Genomic DNA, 19,819 nt, shown 5'->3' on the forward strand with positions numbered 1-19,819 from the left:
TTTGATGCATCTATAGACCTTACTTTGAGTTGTACTACATGTACTATTTAATGTAACATATCACTTTTACTATATTTTCTGTGTGCAGTGTATCAGTGCATAATATTAAAATTTTCACTGGATCCATAAAGGCTTATCAGTTATATTTGTTATTGTGGCTATAGAGTGCTATCAAAATAAAAAGCAGACTTTTTAATGTAATTAATAATTTTCCAAAGTTAATTGTCAAATGGAGTTTGAAAGGCTGCGCGTTCGATTTTCCACATACACAGATCCGCTACAGCAGGGGGGTGGGGGGTTAAAGGGGGTGTCTGCGGTCTTGGGTGACGGGATGGAGGGCTTATGATATTAGACCTTAGCCTATAATAAAAGATACTGAATTTCAAACCTTAACTACAACCGTCTTTCATTATAGTCTGCCACAAGAAACAATAACATTAAAATCATGAACTCAAATGTCATTCTAAAAAGAAAAAAAATCTGACCTTTCTGTAACCCTAACGCTAATGAGCTTAAACTTATTTTTTGTACAAAGTGCCGCGAACTGTCAATCACTCCTGTACGCGTGCATCACTGTCCTCCTCGCAGCTGCAGCAACTTGCACTCTCTTTATCAAGCTTTAAATCAAAAAGGCGACCAAAAGGTCGTATTGTCTTCGTGCATATGGATTAATTAGATGAATATCTAAATTCGTGCCTAGTCGCATACGGTATTTTTTAGAACTTAGAAAAAAGATGCTGCAGCCAATGAGTAATATAAAGAATAAAGAAACTAAGTGTTTAACTAGAATCAAACAATAAATTTTTGATGCTAATGATGTATCTATTTGTTTCTATGTTTTGCTAGGATTTACACAAGCTCCAGTCTGGATCCAGAACACCTGAGAAGAGATGATGCTGACCATCAGAGGACCTCAGATGATGCTAACCCTGAATCAACAACAGAACCAACTAATATTGCTACAAGTGTGACTGCATCATATAATAATTATTAATTATTAATAATATTAAAATTGTTCATCATCTGTCTGACTACGTCTTGTATTAATTTTTCTACAAATCCTGTCATACGTGCACAAACTGACAGTCATCACTTATAAGCTATTACTAAATATTGTAGAAACATAATTTTCTGTAAAGTTGCTTTGTAACAAATAAACTTGAATTGAAAAAACTTTAATAAATATATTAATATGCAATTAATCACAATTGTATAAAAAATGTGTGATTGATTAGTTATTTTTTAATTAATTGATAGCACTTAGGTTAACCTTTCAAATATGTTATTCTTGGTGTAATATTTGTTTAATTTACAGCTAAATATGCCTTTCAATTTAATTTCTTATTTTATAGCCTAAAAAGTAGGCTAATAAATCTCATTACTTTAACAAATCTTATTGTTTCAAAATCAACAAGTTGTCAAAGGAACCATTAAAGAGTCAAGGGCACATGTAGCTGCTCCTGTGATCACACTGTATTCAGCATTTATATCATGACATCCCTCGTTAATTTCATCTTATAACATTTAGTAAAGCTAAAGATTTTTGTGACAATAAAACTGTCACTCAAAATATTAAGATGAATAGAAATATATGGAACTATGTATTTTTACTAAACAATCTTAATATTGGATTCATTTTCTGCCATTCATCAATAATAAAAGATAATGTCTTCATCCTCAGGGTCGTCATCATTAGTGTCTTCTGTCTCAATGTTGTCTATTGTGAACCGTCTTGTGAGAGAGTCCCTGAAAAAGCTGACTTTCACTTTCTGATCACAGGCTGATGATGATCTGGATGTGTCCATCATGACTGCAGTGCACCCATTCATGGCTTTACTGCGCTTCATCCTTCAAAGAGATTGAACATCAATTATTAAACCATTAATGGAGCAATAGGGGATAATAAAACTAGAAATATTAAATGGTTAAGTAGTATTATAGGACAGACCCTGTGATAATTATCCTGCAATCTGTATCCATCTGAGAGCTCTGCAGAATCCTCTCTACCTCCTCCAACAACAAGCCACCACTTTCTATGCAGTCAAATCTGAAACATTTACATTTCAATAACATTCTTTCAATTTTTAATTAAATTGCATTCAAGGACAAACAGCAATTTCTTTTAAACATCCGGATACCTGATCTCCTGAAGACTGGGACAGACTTCAGTTAAGAACAGACACTTCTTCATCCAGTTCTCCGTTAGACTGCTGATCTTGAGTCTGACCTTCTGCAGACCAGAAACGGAGAGCAAGGTGGACATCAAAACACCCACAAGCTCTTCATGCTCTTCACATCTAGATTATGGGAATAATAATTAAACTTGAGGAATATATACAGTGCATATTTTCAAATAAAGAAACATAAGTGTTTAACTAGAAGCAAACAATTAATTTTCAGGTAAATAATGAAATGGCCGAATCCTTACCCATCTTCTAAACCTTTAAGGATGCCAAGAGTTTCAAAGAGTTCCTGTCCATCCAGTTTAGAAATCTCTGAACACGGCGATATGAATGAAATGAATGATGGAGATGTTTCAGTCATGCTATCACTGGCCAACTGAATGTCAACTGTCAAGCTTGAAATAAAAGACAACGAGATAAGTCCCAAGTTAATTTTTCTATGGTTATATTAGAAATCTTTGTCATATCTTTACAACGAGTACCATCAGGGATAAACTTACGTGGAGTCTGTGTTTCTGGTGATGTTGAGAGAGGAACACACATTGAGCTCACTGTGTGTATTACTGTACTCAACCTGCAAACTGACAGGCTTATATTTAAAAATGTACTTAAATGTACTTTGCTATCTGATCATTGCCTGCTTTAAGTGAATAAAATGATGAGGATGATGTTATGTTAAAATATAATGAATATATACCAGATGTTATGGAGACTGGGAGCTGTGTGACACATGGAGAAGATCTTCACAGCCAAGTTCTCGGTCAGTCTGTCGGTGGTCAGTCGCACCTCGTTCACAGCAGACATCGAGTGCAGGGACAACAGCAGAGCATCCACACTCTCCTCAAATGTAGGACTTCTGTTATTGCATGGAAAATGATTAACAAAATAATTATTTAACATTCAGTTTCATGGTAAATACCAAAATATCCAGTGATTATTTTTACGGTAGCACTTTATTTTACAGTCCTGTTCCTCATGTACATACTATGTACTTATTTTAGTAATTACAATAACTATGTAATAACTAGGTACTAACCCTGAACCTACCCCTAAACCTAACCCTAACCCATGTAGTTACCTTGTATTACCAGAACTTTCTTAGATAAATACACTGTAAGTACACTATAAGTACATGTTAGTACACGTACTGTAAAATAAAGTGCAACAATTTTTACATTATAGAGATCCCTTTGCATTGGATATATGCTTTTAGAAAGTTTTTCCAGTCACTGCTAGTTTTTTCTGAGTTTTCAGACAGGATGAGCTCTATCTCTGAGAACAGCGACTTTGTCCTGGGACTGGAGCTGGTGCACTTCAAAGAAACCCTGAAATACAAACAGAAATTGAGCTGGCCAGCAAAACCATACACAAAGATTCATAAAACAGTGAAATAAAATGTTCCTATTTGCTACACAAATGTTTTTTGATTACTGTAAGCAATGTACTGCCTTCTGGACCACTCCTAACTGATCTTATTTGTTCTAAATAGACTCATCTCATAAAATAACATTCTGTTGAACAGTTTATGTTACCTGCATTGCCCTGATAATCTCCTCCACATCCTGATATCTGAGCAGACAACACGCTCCACGCTGTCCAGTTCATAAGAATCACTCTGGCTGAAAAACACATAGCCTCTAATAAGTTTCTCAGCAGACAGCATGGTGTTGTAAGGGAAGTAATGATTTGAAGAGTAGATGATTCTCACTTGATTTCATCGCTGCAGTCATTGAGAGGAGGGGACACGCCATCTTCATCACTGTCATCTGATATCTCTCCTGCAGACTGAGCCCTGTGTATACATTTTTTTTTTGCTGTAAATGTGTGTATTCATATTAATAAAAATTCACCTGTAAGTCACGGCATGTTCATGTTGTGGGTCAAAGACAGAGAAACTGCACACACAAGGCAGGATGAGAATTACCAAGACATTCACTAAGCCAAACGTATGGCAATGTCAATAACATCGGTCAGGACATTGGTACACAATTATTAAAAAATTATTCAGCAAAGTAAGATGACAATCACCACAGTGATACCTGGGGAGATGTAGAACAAGAGTCTGGTGGAGTTGCAGAAAACAATTTGATTTGACCTTTTTAATATGTTTTTACAGTAAGGAAGAAGATAGCATTGGTAATTATTTGGTAAGTAATTATTAAACAATTTTACACTAAATTAAGATGACAAACACCACAGCGGTGAGATGACGTCTTGGGAGATGTAGAAGAGTTTGGTGGAGTTTACAGAAAACAGAAAACAATTTGATTAAAACGAGTTTGATTGATTATTTTTTAAATTTGAATAAATAGTGAATAAGATAGCATGTTTCATGGTTTTGGCATGCAATTATTAAAGAATGATATAGTAAAATGATATGACCACAGTGGTAATTGGAGACATGTAGAACAAGAGTCTGGTGGAGTTTGCAGAAAACAATTTGACTAGATTTCTTTATGAATTTTTCAAAATTTGACTATAGAGTGAAAATAGTAAAATAATATGAAAATCACCACAGTGGTAAGTATGGACATAAAGATTCTCTTTATTTTGGCATGCAATTATTTAATAATGAAACAGTGAAATGACATGAAAACAGTTTGGTTTAATCGTTTTTTTATATTTTTTTCCCCCTCACTTTATGTTGATTTTCTATACATAAACAGGATACACCGTACAATAGCAGGTACAGATTGAATGATAAAATGTACTTATAACACTTAAAACGTGATAAAAAAAAAGAAAATCCATGGATCCAACTTATATAGAATAATGTTAACTGTAAGTAGAAAGGCAGTTGTACAAAACATAATCCAAATTATGCATTAATTAAAAAAAAAAACGAAAAAGTATAATATGAACCCAAAAATGCGTATGTAAAAATTACAATTATAGTAAAATAAATGGTGAAAACATAAATAGAAGGCCATGAATATAAATATGAATATGAATATAAATAAAAATGACAACCGAATGAAGATTTACTAAATAAGACGACTGTAGCGTCTTGTACAGCTTGCACCGTAATCTACCACGCACCGCTGAGTAGACGCGCAATAACCTTGAAGCGCAGATAGTGTGACCGCAGTGCTTTACCTTTGAACTAGCAAAATCTGACAGGCTAGGACAAATCGACAGAACACCAGACTGCGCTGATGTCTTTTCCCAGATATAGCCTAGTTGTCCATTAATTATTTTGATCATTTGTATTAAGCCGCAAACAGGAGGTGATAGCGAGATTGGGCGTTTGTATGGGGACCGGCGGTACTATCTTACCTCACTCCATCATCTCTCATTATATCCAGACTCTCCACATCACTAACAAGAGACATACTGGTTTTCAATCTACCAAAAGAGAATTTATATAGTTTAGTTTTTAGTACAGAAAGCATACACATCCATTTCCATACAAATGCATTGCGGCAGTACCATGATATAGACCATTGTACTTAATGTCCACCATAATAATATAAAATGGTATTTGCATCATTGTACATCTTTGAACATCTTGTACACATCAGGTTATTCTTACTGCAAGTGAAGTAAGCTAGAACAAGACAGGAAGAGGGCGAACAGACCAGCCGCCCAGCTCTCAATCAGGTTGTTTAGCCAAACTTTTACTTCCTTCAGACCGGGAACAGAGTGAAGGAATAGCAGCAGAGAATCCATATGCTCATCCAGCTCTGGGCATCTAGCGAAAAGAATCCATGTATTAGAAGAATTATTAGATTCTCCCCTGGCCACTGTACCAAATCATGCATTCTTGTATTCATCACCCTGTTTGAAGTAAACTGATATCGATGCTATTGGAAATTATGACTTAATGTTATCAAAGGAAATTAAGAATTTTCAATTTTCAACTTGGAAACAATACTATAACTGAAGTCAGTTTAATTCATTAAACTCACTGTTCTGTCAACTGAATGAGTTGGTAAAGCCTTTTGAAAAGAACCTCATAACTGGCACTAGATCCTTTAAGAGGAGGGAAACTGAGAATGAGCTTCACCAGTGCCGGTTTGTTCAGTCGATGTGGATGTACCGACTCTCCATTGCTACCAGATCTGGAAAAATTCATATTCATAAAGTAAATGTACACACATTAGGATTTAAAATGGTTATGAATTTACATTTCTTTGTCTTGAATTTAAAATAAATAATTAAAAGAACATAGGATATTTTATGCATGTGTTCTAACGCTATATCATAAGCCCACCTGTCCATTGCAAGAATCAATGATGGATTTTTCTCTTCACTGTCATGCATCTCGAACCTGCAATAGATTTTACCAACAGTTAGTTAACACAACACCAACAAATTAAGTCAAAGGAAAAGAAACAATGACTTACTCTTCAAATGGCTTTCTAGAGACCGAAAATGTTGAACAAACCCTTTCCTCATCACTAATCATGAGATTGCTCAAATGAAACCTAAAAGGTCAAAAATGTGTTACAAAACAAATTAGTCTGAATTAGTGAACTTAATTTAAATAGTAAATTTACAGCCAAAGAAATTAACATTTAAATCAGCTGTACATTTAAGTTCCTGTGGCTCAGTGGTAGAGCATTGCTTAATCAGCGTAAAATGTTGTGGGTTCAGTTCCCAGGGAACACACATACACACAAATGTATAGCCTGAATGCACTGTAAGTCACTCTGGATAAAAGCATCTGCTAAATGCATAAGCGTAATTTATTGAGAGATTAAATCTTAATATGCAAACATTGTCTTCTCTTACTTTATGTGAGGAATCTTTGGATTGACTTGAAGGTAGGACAGAATCTTAGAAGTCCAAATATCTGTGAGGTACTCAGCTTGTATGTCCACCTCAGTTAAACCAGGAACATGACTTAGGAAAGACAGCAGTGCATCCACATTCGCATCAAACTCAGTGTTTTTCCTTGGAACAAATGCACAAATGTTAGCAAATAATAATAATAAAACAATATGGGGAAATTAACAGAACTGATCCTACATGTCTGAGAAGCTTCTGAGGTTTTGAGATGTCTTGAGTAAGTCAGTCATGGGTATTGCACAGAAAGGACAAAGACCAAAGGATATTTTTGAAAAACCCTGATAATAACAAAGACCAGGTTCTCCTGAGATTTCACCCTGATGCCCGTTATAGTGCCCAACAGTAAACCTGAAATGAGGAAAAGCAATTATTAATTATTTTATATTAACAAATGTATCTTCAAGAGCTTAAGTTACACAATGTTGTATTTTTTTGTGAATAAATTCATGAAATACTAACTGGGAATGAATTCATGAATGAATATGATATATGAATTCACTTACCAGAAGGAATCGTTTTTTCTTTCAATAGTGAACTCTGAGCAAAGACTCTTGTCCATGTTTTCTGCTTGACTGGCAATACATAAACTGAGAAATCAAATTAAGCCAAGATTATTCAAAAAAAACTACATACAGAAAAAGATTGTATGTACAGTATGCCTGTCCATCTAAGACTGTTAAAGCATTAATATAAACTTTAATAATTACAATGCATGTAGTTGTTACAAACACGCCAGGTTCCACCTCCACACAATCACAGTGCACACCCTCACCTGAATACCAGTCATCACTACCTGCTCCTCATCATCCACTCATCAGCGCTGTACCATAAAAGCCACACACACGCACCCAGTCATCGTCCGGTCACATTCGCGACAAGATCATTCCTGTATGCTTACTATTAGGACTAACTCCTCTTCTACTCTCTCTCTAAGGATTGCCTCAGAAGATACCGATTCCCCTAAGTGCGTGTGTGTGGTTCACCTACCCTTCTAGAAGTCACTACCTTCCCGGCACGGATCCCAACGCCCATCCACTCCTCACTTCCTGCTCCTCTGCTTGTGTCTTAATAAACAACTTCATCTGTTACTCCTCTGTCTCCCGAGTGATCCGTAACAGATAACCGGACCAGCACAGAGAGACACAAGCATGAGCCTCACGGATCCCTTCCAAGACCTGGTTGATGCACTCCGTTGTACACTCATGTCGGCACCAGCATCCCCACCACCAGCGAGCACTTCCGCCGATCCCGTCATCCCTCTTTCACCTGCCGTGCACGCCAGTCCCATGGCCAGGCCGGCGCCCTACTCTGGTTCGGCGGAGGAATGCAGCGGGTTCCTGCTTCAGTGTTCACTGGTCCTGGAGATGCAACCGCTCTCGTATCCAACGGACCGCTCTAAGGTAGCATTCATCATTTCCCAATTGCAAGGCAAAGCATTACTGTGGGCAGATTCACTCTGTGGTTTGCGAGCCATGCATTGATTATCGAGCCTTAAATAAGATAACTCAGAAATTCCGGTATCCACTTCCCCTCGTCCCAGCGGCCCTGGAACATCTCCGTGGTGCCACTGTGTTCACCAAGTTGGACCTCCGCAGCGCGTATAACCTCATCCGGATACGTGAGGGGGACGAGTGGAAGACAGCCTTCATCACCCCTACTGGCCATTATGAGTACTGCGTCATGCCGTATGGGCTTGTAAACGCCCCCTCTGTATTCCAGGATTTCATACATGAGGTGCTCCGGGATTTCCTCCACCAGTTCGTCCTAGTTTACATTGATGACATCCTGATATACTCCCGGAGCCTGGCAGAACATCAGCGCCACGTTGCGGAGGTCCTGCAACGCCTGAGGGACTACCAGCTCTATCTGAAAGTAGAGAAGTGTTCATTCCATCAACCCTCAGTGCAGTTCCTTGGTTATATCATCGACCGCAGTGGCATCCGGATGGACGAGGGGAAGGTAAGTGCAGTTAGGGACTGGCACATTCCAACCACTATTAAGGAACTGCAACGATTACTTGGCCTCACCAACTTTTATAGACGATTCATTCAGAATTTTAGCACAATCACCAGACCTCTAACCAACCTCCTCTGCCAGAAAACCAAATCTCTGTCTTGGACTCCTGCCACCACCGAGGCCTTCCAGGCCCTCAAGCAAGCCTTCACGACCGCCCCACTGCTTGTACATCCAGACCTCGATCTACCATTCGTAGTGGAAGTGGACGCCTCATTGGGAGCGGTCCTTTCACAGGCTCAGGGGACTCCCAGCCGCCTCCATCCATGTGCCTTCTTCTCCAGGAAACTCAACCCAGCGGAGGTAAACTATGACATCGGGAATAGGGAGTTACTTGCCATCAAACTTGCCCTGGAGGAGTGGAGACATTGGCTGGAGGGAGCCAAACATCCGTTTCAAGTTCTCACTGACCACAAGAACCTGGAATACCTTAGAGGCAGCCAAGAGACTCAACCCCAGACAGGCCCGCTGGGCGTTATTCTTCATCCTCTTCCAGTTTTCCATCTCCTACCGCCCAGGGGCAAAGAATGTAAAGGCCGATGCTCTATCCAGATGTTATGCACCCGAAGAAAGGTCAGAAAACCCAGACCCCATCCACCAGGACAAGGTCATGGTCGCTCCTATCACCTGGTCAGTTGAGACTCTTCCTCCGGCCGAACCTCCTAACAACACCCCGCCGGGTTGCCCACCAGGACACCAGTATATCCCCAGGACACAGCGCACTCCACTTATCCACTCCACCCATACATCACTTGGCACTGGTCACCCAGGGGTCAATGAAACCCTCTCGTTGCTACGGGAACGCTTCTGGTGGCCCAACATGACCTCGGATGTCAGAAGGTAAAACTGGCAAACTCCATCCTCTGCCCATTCCCAACCACCCGTGGTCACACCTAGGGGTGGATTTCATCACGGACCTTCCACCCTCTGACAATAACACATGTATACTAGCAATTGTGGATATATTTTATATATATTTTCTAAAGTCGTCTTCTTCCTCTGAAGGGCCTACCCACTGCCATGGAAACGGCAGAACTGATGTTTAACCATGTCTTCAGGTACTTCGGCATTCCAGAAGACATCGTGTCGGATCAGGGCCCCCAGTTCATCTCCTGGGTATGAAGAGCGTTTCACTCCCTCCTAGGTGTGGCCATCAGCCTGTCCTCTGGCTATCACCCACAGTCAAACAGGCAGACGGAGAGGAAGGTCCAGGAGATCGGACGCTTCCGCCATACCTTCTGTCATGGCCACCAAAACTCCTGGAACCAATACCTGGGGTGGGCCAAGTACACACAGAACTCCCTCCATCAACCCACCACCGGACTCACACCCTTCAAGTGCGTACTCGGCTACCAGCCACCTCTATTCCCCTGGTCAGGAGAGCTCTCAGATGTTCCCGCAGTTGACTACTGGTTCTGGGAGAGCGAGAGGGTCCATTCACCCCAACCGACCAGCTCCCATGGGAAAAGGACGTCCACCCCGTCATCGGGGTCCCTGGCCCTCAGGAGCGGGCCCTGGGGAGGGGGGTACTGTTACAAACACGCCAGGTTCCACCTCCACACAATCAAAGAGCACACCCTCACCTGAATACTAGTCATCACCACCTGCTCCTCATCATCCACTCATCAGCGCTGCACCATAAAAGCCACACACGCACCCAGTCATCATCCGGTCACGTTCGCGGCAAGATAATTCCTGTATGCTTACTATTAGGACTAACTCCTCTTATACTATCTCTCTAAGGATTGCCTCCGAAGATATCGATTCCCCTAAGTGCGTGTGTGTGGTTCACCTACCCTTCTAGAAGTCACTACCTACCCTTACGTTGTTGGATTTTGTTTTATCTCTTTAATATAATGTGTGTTTTTTTCTGTGAATGCAACATTCATATCTCTTCCGTAAAGCACTTTGTAAACTCTTTTTTAAAAAGGTGCTACATAAATAAAGTTTTCCTTTATGTAAACGTACGCATACAGTATGTTCCCAATGTTCATGTACAAATTTGCCTATATTAACATGCATTTAAATGTTGAATGTTCATGCATTGTCAGCTGCCTGTTTGTGTTTGTTATTGTGTCTGGTTTACCTGAACTTTCTTTCCGTCAACTGTTTAACAAGAAAGTTCATGGTTAAATCGACACTGGCGTTGCTGATGTTCCTCATCACCAGCCGAATGTTACCCACTGATGTTTGTCCACTGAGGGTTTCCAGGATCTTCTGCACACTTTCATCTGACAGGGCTCCATCCTCCATACTGCAATGCATTCATAACACTGCTTCACTAATCATGATGTAGCACAAGATAATGGGTCGATTCACCATATTGTCTTCTTTTCTATTATTTCTAAAAGTAAAACATGGATTTATGGTGGATGCATAAATATAAAGAACATAATATCTATAACAACACTGCAGCAGTTAAATTAGTTACCAGATTATGGTTTGAACAGGCCATTTAGTGTCTAAACAAATTTTTAGAGAACTTTGGCATTGTTGCATTTACAGATATAAAGCATAGAAAATGCATAGAAATCACAAGCAAGAGAACATTACGTCAAATAGCCCACGTTCTTTCTTCTCCCCAAGGCTGATGTCAGGAGGTCAACATCACCGTCAGATATTGAATCAAAATCCAAACTACACATAAATAAATGACAAAATCAGTATTCATGTTGCAAACCAAACCTCTTATACTATAATAAAGAGAACAATAATGAGAATATATGGAATATAAGATGATATAATGGTAACAACATTTTTATGGACACTACTGTGATGGCATTCTTTGAAATACTAAATAAATCCCATTGGATTTGAATGGTATCACCAGAGCCCTGCTTGTAAGAGCATGTAATTGAAAGTCACTTACCATAAATTTGTACACCTACAAAGCACAGGGTGAAGCATCTTTAGATCTTTCGCATTGCTTTTGACTTCCATAGTCATAATGCGTGAAGAATACTGGAGAGAGTACATCACGACATGAGAGTCGACCTCCTTCAAAGACCAGTGGATGTTAATGCCTGAGCGTTCCCACAGCTTCATGACTTTCTTCAGTATGTTCCTATCATTCAGCTCATACAGACAATGAAGAATGAAATCACTCATGTAAAATGAATCCATGATGTTCTTCTCTATAACTTTGCTGATCCATATCTCCAGCTCTGCGCGAATAATGGTAGATGTTGACTTTGTATGTTCCCCTGGGATTAAACGGCTCACTTTCTTGTTCGAGAGACCAAAAAGGAACCTTATTACAGGTAAGAGTTGCATATTGTGCCTCCCATAGCCTACTGATTCCAGTAGCTCCCTGACTTTTATTTTCACCTCTGCCTTGTCTGTTAACATGTAGAAGAGAGCGGTGAAGAACTCCTGAAAGTGGAGGTCCAAGAACCTAAACATCTCCTTTATATAAATTCTCTCTTGCTGGTGAAATTTGCACAGGAAGGGAATGTTTGGTAAATCTGAGATTGCCTTTGGAAGATTGTTTCTGGAAAAAAGGACTTGGCGTTTTGGCGTTCCACTCTCTGCAAGCTGACCCAGGTTCTTGAGGAGGTTGAGCTCGTCATGCGGATTCAAACTGCTGTGATGTTTCAAGAGTGTGAGCACAATATCAACAAATATGGATGTGGTTGTCGTCAACACGCTAGTTGCAACACCATTCTTCCCTTTTCTCTTGAATATTGTGCAGACGATCCAGCAGATGACAGGGACGAAGCAAGCGGTGTAGAGCATCTCATGTATCTTCATCTGCTCATACACTTGACTTGAAAACTCTTCATCCTCAAAGAACTTTCGGAAGTATTCACTCACTCCTTTTTCCGAAAATCCCATGATCTCCACAAAGCACTGTGGCTTTTTCAGAACAATCTCCAGTTTGTCTACAGAGGTGGATCTCGTAGTAACTAGCAAGAAGGACTCTCTCATCATACGTCCTTTCAGAAGAGAGCAAACAATGGCCTGTGAATGGGATTTGATGTCTGGTTTTGGAGGTAGTAACTCTTCGGTTCCTGGAAGCACAAGTTCATCAAAACCATCAATGATGAACAAGATCCTCTGTGGTATGTCTTTTAAGATCTGACCAATCTCTTCTGGAGCTAAACTACAGTTCAGGAGATCCAGCAGGCTCACCTCACCAGAGAGCCCGTTGAGCACTTTGCATCTCAGATGAAACACTACATCAAAGAGTCCAGCGTAGAGCTCTCCAGAGGCCCAATCCAGAATGATCTTTTGCGCAGTGATTGATTTCCCACTTCCAGAATCACCTTGGAGAATGACAGCTTTTCCAGTCACCATTTTGGAGCCATTCTCTGGGCCGAAAAGCTGATCAAGCCTGATGTTTTGGTTTCTTTGATTTGTTTCTCTGGTGCTGAAGAATCTTTCCCCTCTGTAGCGCGTCTCATTCTCTCGCTCTTTCTTTTCTCTGTGTTTCTGAATAATCAGCGGTTCAGTGTAGCGGTCATTTAGCAGCACCTGTTCACCGGCACGGGAGGTGTATTCTGTAATGTAGACATAGTTGGACAGCACAGACTTCTTGTATTCGGTGATCAATGTGCTTGTATCTGTTAAAAAAAGGGTTTAAACAGCTGTCTTATTAAATTTTTTAGATCACAGTTATTTCACCCAGCAGCATAAACAAATACATATACACACTTATGATTTCATTTCCAGGCCCTACAGTATGAAAAACAAAACTTGAGTTCTAAAATAATCTAAATCACAAAAAGTGTAACGTTCCATTTCTTTTCTTGTTTATTTTCTAGTAACATTTTGTACTTTATTTTGATTACAAATTCAAAATTTTATTTTTCAGATGTATGTGGAATTAACAACGATGGGAGTAACATTCGGCCACACCCTAAAGGGGGTCGCACACCGGACGAGAAGCGCAGCTTGAACGCTGTTCAAATTTCTGCCGCGCCACAGAGCGCCATCCGCATAGTTTTATATTAAAAAAACCCAGATGTTATAAACTGAAACTGAAATTAAAATACAGTACACTTGTTTCATTCAAATAAAACATTACAAAAAGTGTTTGGTTACGTTTTCAGCTGCACAGTTGCCTAGACAACAGATACAACAAAACAATAACAGACTTATTATAATAACACAGTTTCTTTTCATTAATTAACGTTCAAAACTAAGCCTTTATCAATTAAAATCATATATTTAAAATAATAATAATAGATGAAGTTAAAACTCTCCCATCTTGCTGCGAAATTGAGCTCACGCATATAGAATGTGCGCGTCCAGTGTGCGATACCTTGAGTTGTCCTACATGTGGCGCGACGCGACGCGGCGCTTCTCGTCCGGTGTGCGACCGCCTTTAGTGAGATACCAAACGAATGTTAGAAAGAGAACCATTATCAGATGTAGGCTACTAATGTGAATTTTATCCACTTCACATAATCTCAAATAATTTCACATGCTGTGTAAATTCAAGTAGATTTTTACAAACCTGTGACTTCAGATTCAGGTCCTATAGCAGAAACAATAAACTTTAAGTTAAAACTAAATATTTTAAAAAGTATAAAATTATATGAGTTGTATTACAGTTGTGTTCCATTGTGCTACATCCACCAGCAGAGAGAGATGCTTACACACACACACACACACACACACACACACCTGGGAAGTAATTAAGAGCAATGTTAATATCTCCAGTGACTGTTGAGTTCTGTATCACAGGTGCTGAAATAATGCTTCCATTCTGGGCACAGATACTGATTTTAGAAACAGCATCATGAGGCTCCACAGTTCCTTTTTTGTCTTCTGTGGAAAACGAAAGGAAAGACAGATCGCTAAGGTAATTTTTAGCCATAGTTTACATGCAAATCAGACCTTATCTTGTTGAAAAAAAAAGAAAAAAAAAGAAAAAAAAAAAAAAAAATATATATATATATATATATATATATATATATATATATATATATATATATATATATATATATATATATATATATATATATTAGCTTAAGCTGTTTAAATTAAGCTGTCTCGTGTGAAGTCTTCTTTTAAGTTCTTTAAGACTACCACTAGGTGGAGCGCTAAGCATATGTTTTTGTATTCTGGTTCTTTTACTGAAGAGCACGCAGTAAAGTATCGCACTTTTTTGTTCACTGCTCAGAGTCTTTATTAAAACCAACACATCTGACTGGCCTGTTTCATGTGTGACTGTAAGTTACCATTATTAGAGACATCCATCTGCTGTCTTCAGTATATCTGAGCACTCCTGTAATCTGAAATGACGAGCTCAACCTGAAGAAAATAGGCAAGATGTCATGTAAGTGTCAATTATGGGAAAAGGCAAGAGATATTTTATGTTTTGCGTTCTATAATTCAGCAGTATTTATCGGCATTTTACTCCCAAATGAGTTCTCTATATAGAAATGAGTTCGGAAACAATCACAATCATTTGTTCATACTTCCCTCCTTGACAAAAAAATAAATAAATGAAAATGGTAACCTTTTACCAGTTACCAGAGCTGTCACGTAAAAGCGTACTAAATATAGCAGCAGCTAGAATTGTTATACAGTAAACAATGGCACATAGAGTCTGAAAGACTGCGATCCTGTTATGATTTTACAGTAGTAGGTTATATTTACGAGTGAAGAACTAGTCAAATCAAGGACTACATACAGTACAAAAAGAACGTTGGATTATGTAAAATGATCTTATAGTTATGGTGAATTATGGCTGACAACAAACGTTTCTTGAAACAAATTAATTGAAAGCTACGAGCTGGTTGAATGTTTTTTTTTTTTTTTGCTTTTTAGTGGTGCTTTTTAGTTTAGTTTCGCTTTTTGTGTTGAGCTTGTAAAATAAAGGCTAAATGTTATAATTCGTTTCTAATGCACCCGTTAAACGTTATGAAGAACTTTTTCGCGTCTCTTTGTCGATGGACATGACTAATAAAATATATATAGTCTACTGGGAAATGATTTGTATTGTTAATAGTTGTAAACTCAAGAAAGTCTTACCTTAGCACATTTACATGTAGCTTCGCTGTGTAGTCCCTGACCATTTGTCCTGAAATGATGATGCCCAGGAGGAAAATACTTTTACTTTTCATTTCAAGTGTGACCCGCCTTGACATCATCATTCTGGGCTTCTGTCACGAACTGTAGTCTATACTGAAAATGAAAGCGTTCACTCAGACAAACAAACAAACAAACAGTAAAGTGTTCTTTAAGACGGTCTTCTCCAAAATTCAGAGTAAACTCGCAATCCTGTATAAAAACTTATGCCTGCTCTGACCCAGATCCTTCCCTAGTATCAAAGTATACTAGTATTTGGTGTGTAAATGCATTTCTGTCACCTCTGAACCGCGTTAAACAGTCTGTGTAAAGACACCAGGAGCCAGCTGAAGACATAACGCCAGAAAGACAAAATAGCTACTGGATTTAGTATGTATGATTAAATTATATATATTATTTGTCTCAATCAGTTTCAAACAACCATATGCTATCAATTCTTTCTTTATAGAATATATTTCTAATTTCCAGTGTAATGAATATCTGACATGACAATATTGTTGTAAATCTGTGTTGACCAATATATTTTCAGTTTCTGCAGCTTCTTTTGTCCCAAGAATTAGTAAAAAGTTAAACATAAAATTAGACAAAAAAAGAGAGACTTTTAATATGCTTTCTTTATTCACTATTTTGTTTATCACAAAGAAAGTCTCTGAAATGCAGACCAGTGTGTTTGGTATAGAAACTGTACACAAAACCAAGGCACTATACTGTACATTTAAATTAATATATTTTCTTTCTCTCGTCCACTATTCCATGCTGTTCGAAATACAAACAAACTTGACGTCTCTCACACCTCAAGAAAAAGAGACCGGCACCAACACAACCAACAGCCATTCACACGAGAAGAACACACAAAAAATACAGACGCAGCATGTAAACTCCTCTTGAATCAAAAAGGAATATTCTAAGACATATGACAACATTTAGAGTGATCACACAGGATTTTCTGCTATTTCTTTGCTTGCTACAAAGTTTATATAATTTTCATTTATTCAGCAGACTTATCAAACATAAACACACATTACAACAAAAACCCAGACTGAATGGGAAGAGTAGAGAATTGATTTCATGTACATGAATGTGGTGAGGAGACACACACAGACATCATCTCCACAGACAAAAGTGGACGCCACAGCAGGTGCATCTGTAGATCCTAAAGTGACCTTTGACCTGACCGTTTACCCTGTTCTCATTGCACAATCACTTCATTTAACCCGAAAGAGGTCAAAATGGAGGAAATGGACTGTGTTAGTTCTGTCACCATGATGACTTTAGTCAGGTTTTTAAAAGAGTCCTTTGGCTTTTTTTAGGTTCACTTGCTTCCATCCAGGCAGAGCGTCAAACTCTTCTCTCTTCATGTCTAATACTCTCTGAGAACACAGAAAATAGTGCAATGAGTGAAAAGAGAGAATCACACAGAATACACATACACTGCCTTTCAAAATTTTGGGGTTGGCAAGGTTTTCAAAATGCCTTTTAAAAAAAGTTTATGCTCACCAAGGCTTCATTAATTCGATTAAACAGAAGAAAATAATAAAAAGTAATATTATGACATAACATATTTTTCAGACTATAAGTCGCACCTAGGTATAAGTCGCATCAGTCCAAAAATATGTCATGACAAGGTAAAAAACATAAGTTGCAATGGACTATAAGTCGCATTTATTTAGAACCAATAACCAAGAGAAAACATTACCGTCTACAGCCGCGAGAGGACGCTCTATGTTTTCAGTGTGGGCTACTTGGCTACAGGAGCACTGAGCAGTATAGAGCGCCCTCTGGCGGCTGTAGACGGTAATGTTTTCTCTGTTCATTTCTCTTGATTCCTGTCAAATAATTTTTTTAGAAATAAGTCGCACCTGACTATAAGTCGCAGGACCATGAAAAGGACTATGAAAAAAGTACCGGACTTATAGTCCGGAAAATACGGTATATTAAAACAGATATTAAAATATCAGATTTTTATGTGAATATAAATGTATATATTTTAAAATGACTGAGATGCAAAGATTCATTTTCAACATCATTGCTCCAGTCACTTTTGATCAGTTTAATAGATCCCTGCTGAATAAGTATTAACGTCCTTTAAAAAAAAACTTGCTGACCTCATTGTTTTGAATGGTAGTGTATATGTGCAAAAACTTAAACACAATCTGATTGCAGAATATTACATTTGCAGAAAAGGAAGGAGAAAAAAAGGTTTACAGTAACACTGTGTCTTAGCTAGGCACATTTTGTTTAAATCATAAAAATATAACTCACATATACAGATAAGAGGAGAGAGACTTTGGACCAATCAGAATTGACAGTGGGCAGGGCTACTCAGCATGCCCTTCCTGCTGCTTGTGCAGAAATCTATATTGGAAATGATGTACATTGTGTTAAATATCTTTCACTTATTACAGTTTAATGTGCAGAGACAACTTTAAACAAGCCAATCATAGAGTGAACAATGTATTCAACCAATGGTCTGAATTTAGGATGGGAACACTGGTTTGCAAACGCTGGTGGACTTTATATGCACATTGACTGTGATTGTCTAAATTACGACCACAGAAAGATTTCAAGAAAAAAAACAGACAAAGCACAAGTGTATGAATTTTATCACAGTTGGCAGTTTGCCAATGTGCATTGGTCCAGGCGTCTTACTCTCCTTCAATGGCCAAATCTCACTGAAAATGAGTGACCTTTGATTACTCTGTCACAGCAAATCACTATCTGTGTAACATTAACATGGAAGATTTAGATTTATAACATGCTTATCATGTCACGCCTAGTTATAACACAGTGTGTTCAGTAAAATGTTATCAGAAACATGTAAAGTATTACTGGAAAAAAAAGCTTGTGAAAATAAATCTGCGTTTGTGTGTACACTGTGCATGCATGATTTGTTCAAAGATTTCTCCAGGATTCAGCTGGACAAGAGAAGCCCAAAGTGAGCGAGAAACAGGGAGGAAAACAAGGCATAAATGTGAGGCTGTCAGGAAATAGTGTCATAGAAACATACTGTATCTCTCCCCGTGACATCAGTCCATATCTGAGATACTTACCCACATTTAGAATTCCCTACAACCCTAAAACAGCAAAACAATCCATTCTTAGTATCTAGCCACATCATGCTTTAAGAAACTATTCACGGGCTAAGGAACCTACTCAGTCATTTCTATTTGCCATTTTACATTTACAAGAAAAAAGAACTGAAAATTCAATATACAGTATGGTAGTAGAAAATAGACTTTTAAAATAGAGATTTTATTAAAAAAATTCACAGAAATGTGATTTTCACAACCCAAGAAGCACAGGTGATCTCTCTCATAGTAGTGTTTTGCATTACCTCAAAGTCCTCGTCGGTCAGGTACATCTCCAGTTTCAGCGGGTCAACGCCATGGGGAAGGGGACGGGTTTGCAGTGTTTCTAGAGGATAAATGCTCTGACAGAGACGGGCCAAAACATCCTCCACCAGAATGATCTGGTTACACACCTCTGCTTCCTGCACACACACACACACACTTAATTTTTTTAAAGAGTAAAACCTTGTGTATAAATATGTATAAAAAAATATATATTTTTCAAGTTTCTAGCAAAACTCTAAAATATTTTATGAATCAGAAATTAATAGGAAAAAAGTAAAAAAAAAAAAAAGTAAATTAAATGATAACTATTTTTATTTTGGGGTGAACTATCCCTTTAAATGCACTGATTAAAATCACGGTTTCAGTCAATGATTGTGGCCCTCTAAAACTGTTTTGACCAAAACCGAAAATTAGTTTTCCGTCGTTCAAATTTGGGTTGAA

General features: G+C 38.4%; 2 protein-coding genes across 18 annotated transcripts in view; both read right to left on the reverse strand.

The window, feature by feature from the left end:
* LOC113121236 (supervillin-like) overlaps positions 1-19,819 on the reverse strand; it is a 65,071-nt gene that overhangs the window by 5,336 nt on the left and 39,916 nt on the right. For 12 of the 17 annotated variants that reach the window (XM_026291615.1, XM_026291560.1, XM_026291639.1 and 9 more), the window contains 2 exons: positions 19,360-19,515; positions 16,622-17,395 (listed from right to left, as the gene is read on the reverse strand). The exons of 1 other annotated variant lie outside the window; for it this stretch is intronic. In XM_026291615.1, coding sequence (XP_026147400.1) covers positions 17,309-17,395; positions 19,360-19,515 — 243 coding nt within the window. In that variant the 3' untranslated portion in view covers positions 16,622-17,308. Of the gene's footprint in view, positions 1-16,621; positions 17,396-18,287; positions 18,381-19,032; positions 19,100-19,359; positions 19,516-19,819 lie in introns of those variants that run through there. 4 more of the 17 variants (XR_003294697.1, XR_003294695.1, XM_026291569.1 and 1 more) reach the window with 4 other exon arrangements.
* LOC113037667 (NACHT, LRR and PYD domains-containing protein 3-like) lies at positions 1,223-16,133 on the reverse strand. Its single transcript, XM_026194977.1, has 24 exons — positions 15,969-16,133; positions 15,173-15,245; positions 14,616-14,759; positions 14,446-14,466; positions 11,857-13,549; positions 11,541-11,624; positions 11,074-11,241; positions 7,478-7,561; positions 7,155-7,322; positions 6,918-7,079; positions 6,530-6,610; positions 6,397-6,453; positions 6,092-6,244; positions 5,716-5,874; positions 5,460-5,528; positions 3,892-3,975; positions 3,716-3,802; positions 3,359-3,508; positions 2,881-3,039; positions 2,684-2,764; positions 2,429-2,578; positions 2,139-2,297; positions 1,949-2,047; positions 1,223-1,848 (listed from the first exon to the last, which is right to left on the reverse strand). The coding sequence occupies exons 2-24, from the start codon at positions 15,189-15,191 to the stop codon at positions 1,650-1,652; spliced, it is 4,230 nt and encodes a 1,409-aa protein (XP_026050762.1). The 5' UTR covers positions 15,192-15,245; positions 15,969-16,133; the 3' UTR covers positions 1,223-1,649.

This window comes from Carassius auratus, chromosome 2, assembly GCF_003368295.1.
Source record: "Carassius auratus strain Wakin chromosome 2, ASM336829v1, whole genome shotgun sequence".
NCBI classification, from domain to species: Eukaryota; Metazoa; Chordata; class Actinopteri; order Cypriniformes; family Cyprinidae; genus Carassius; species Carassius auratus.

Coding starts and splice junctions, on each gene's coding strand:
- LOC113037667 (XM_026194977.1), bottom strand. Junction 11,242..11,540: donor AAGAACGTGGGCTATTTGAC/GTAATGTTCTCT, acceptor AATGCATTGCAG/TATGGAGGATGGAGCCCTGT. Junction 7,323..7,477: donor AGAAAAAACGATTCCTTCTG/GTAAGTGAATTC, acceptor TCCTCATTTCAG/GTTTACTGTTGGGCACTATA.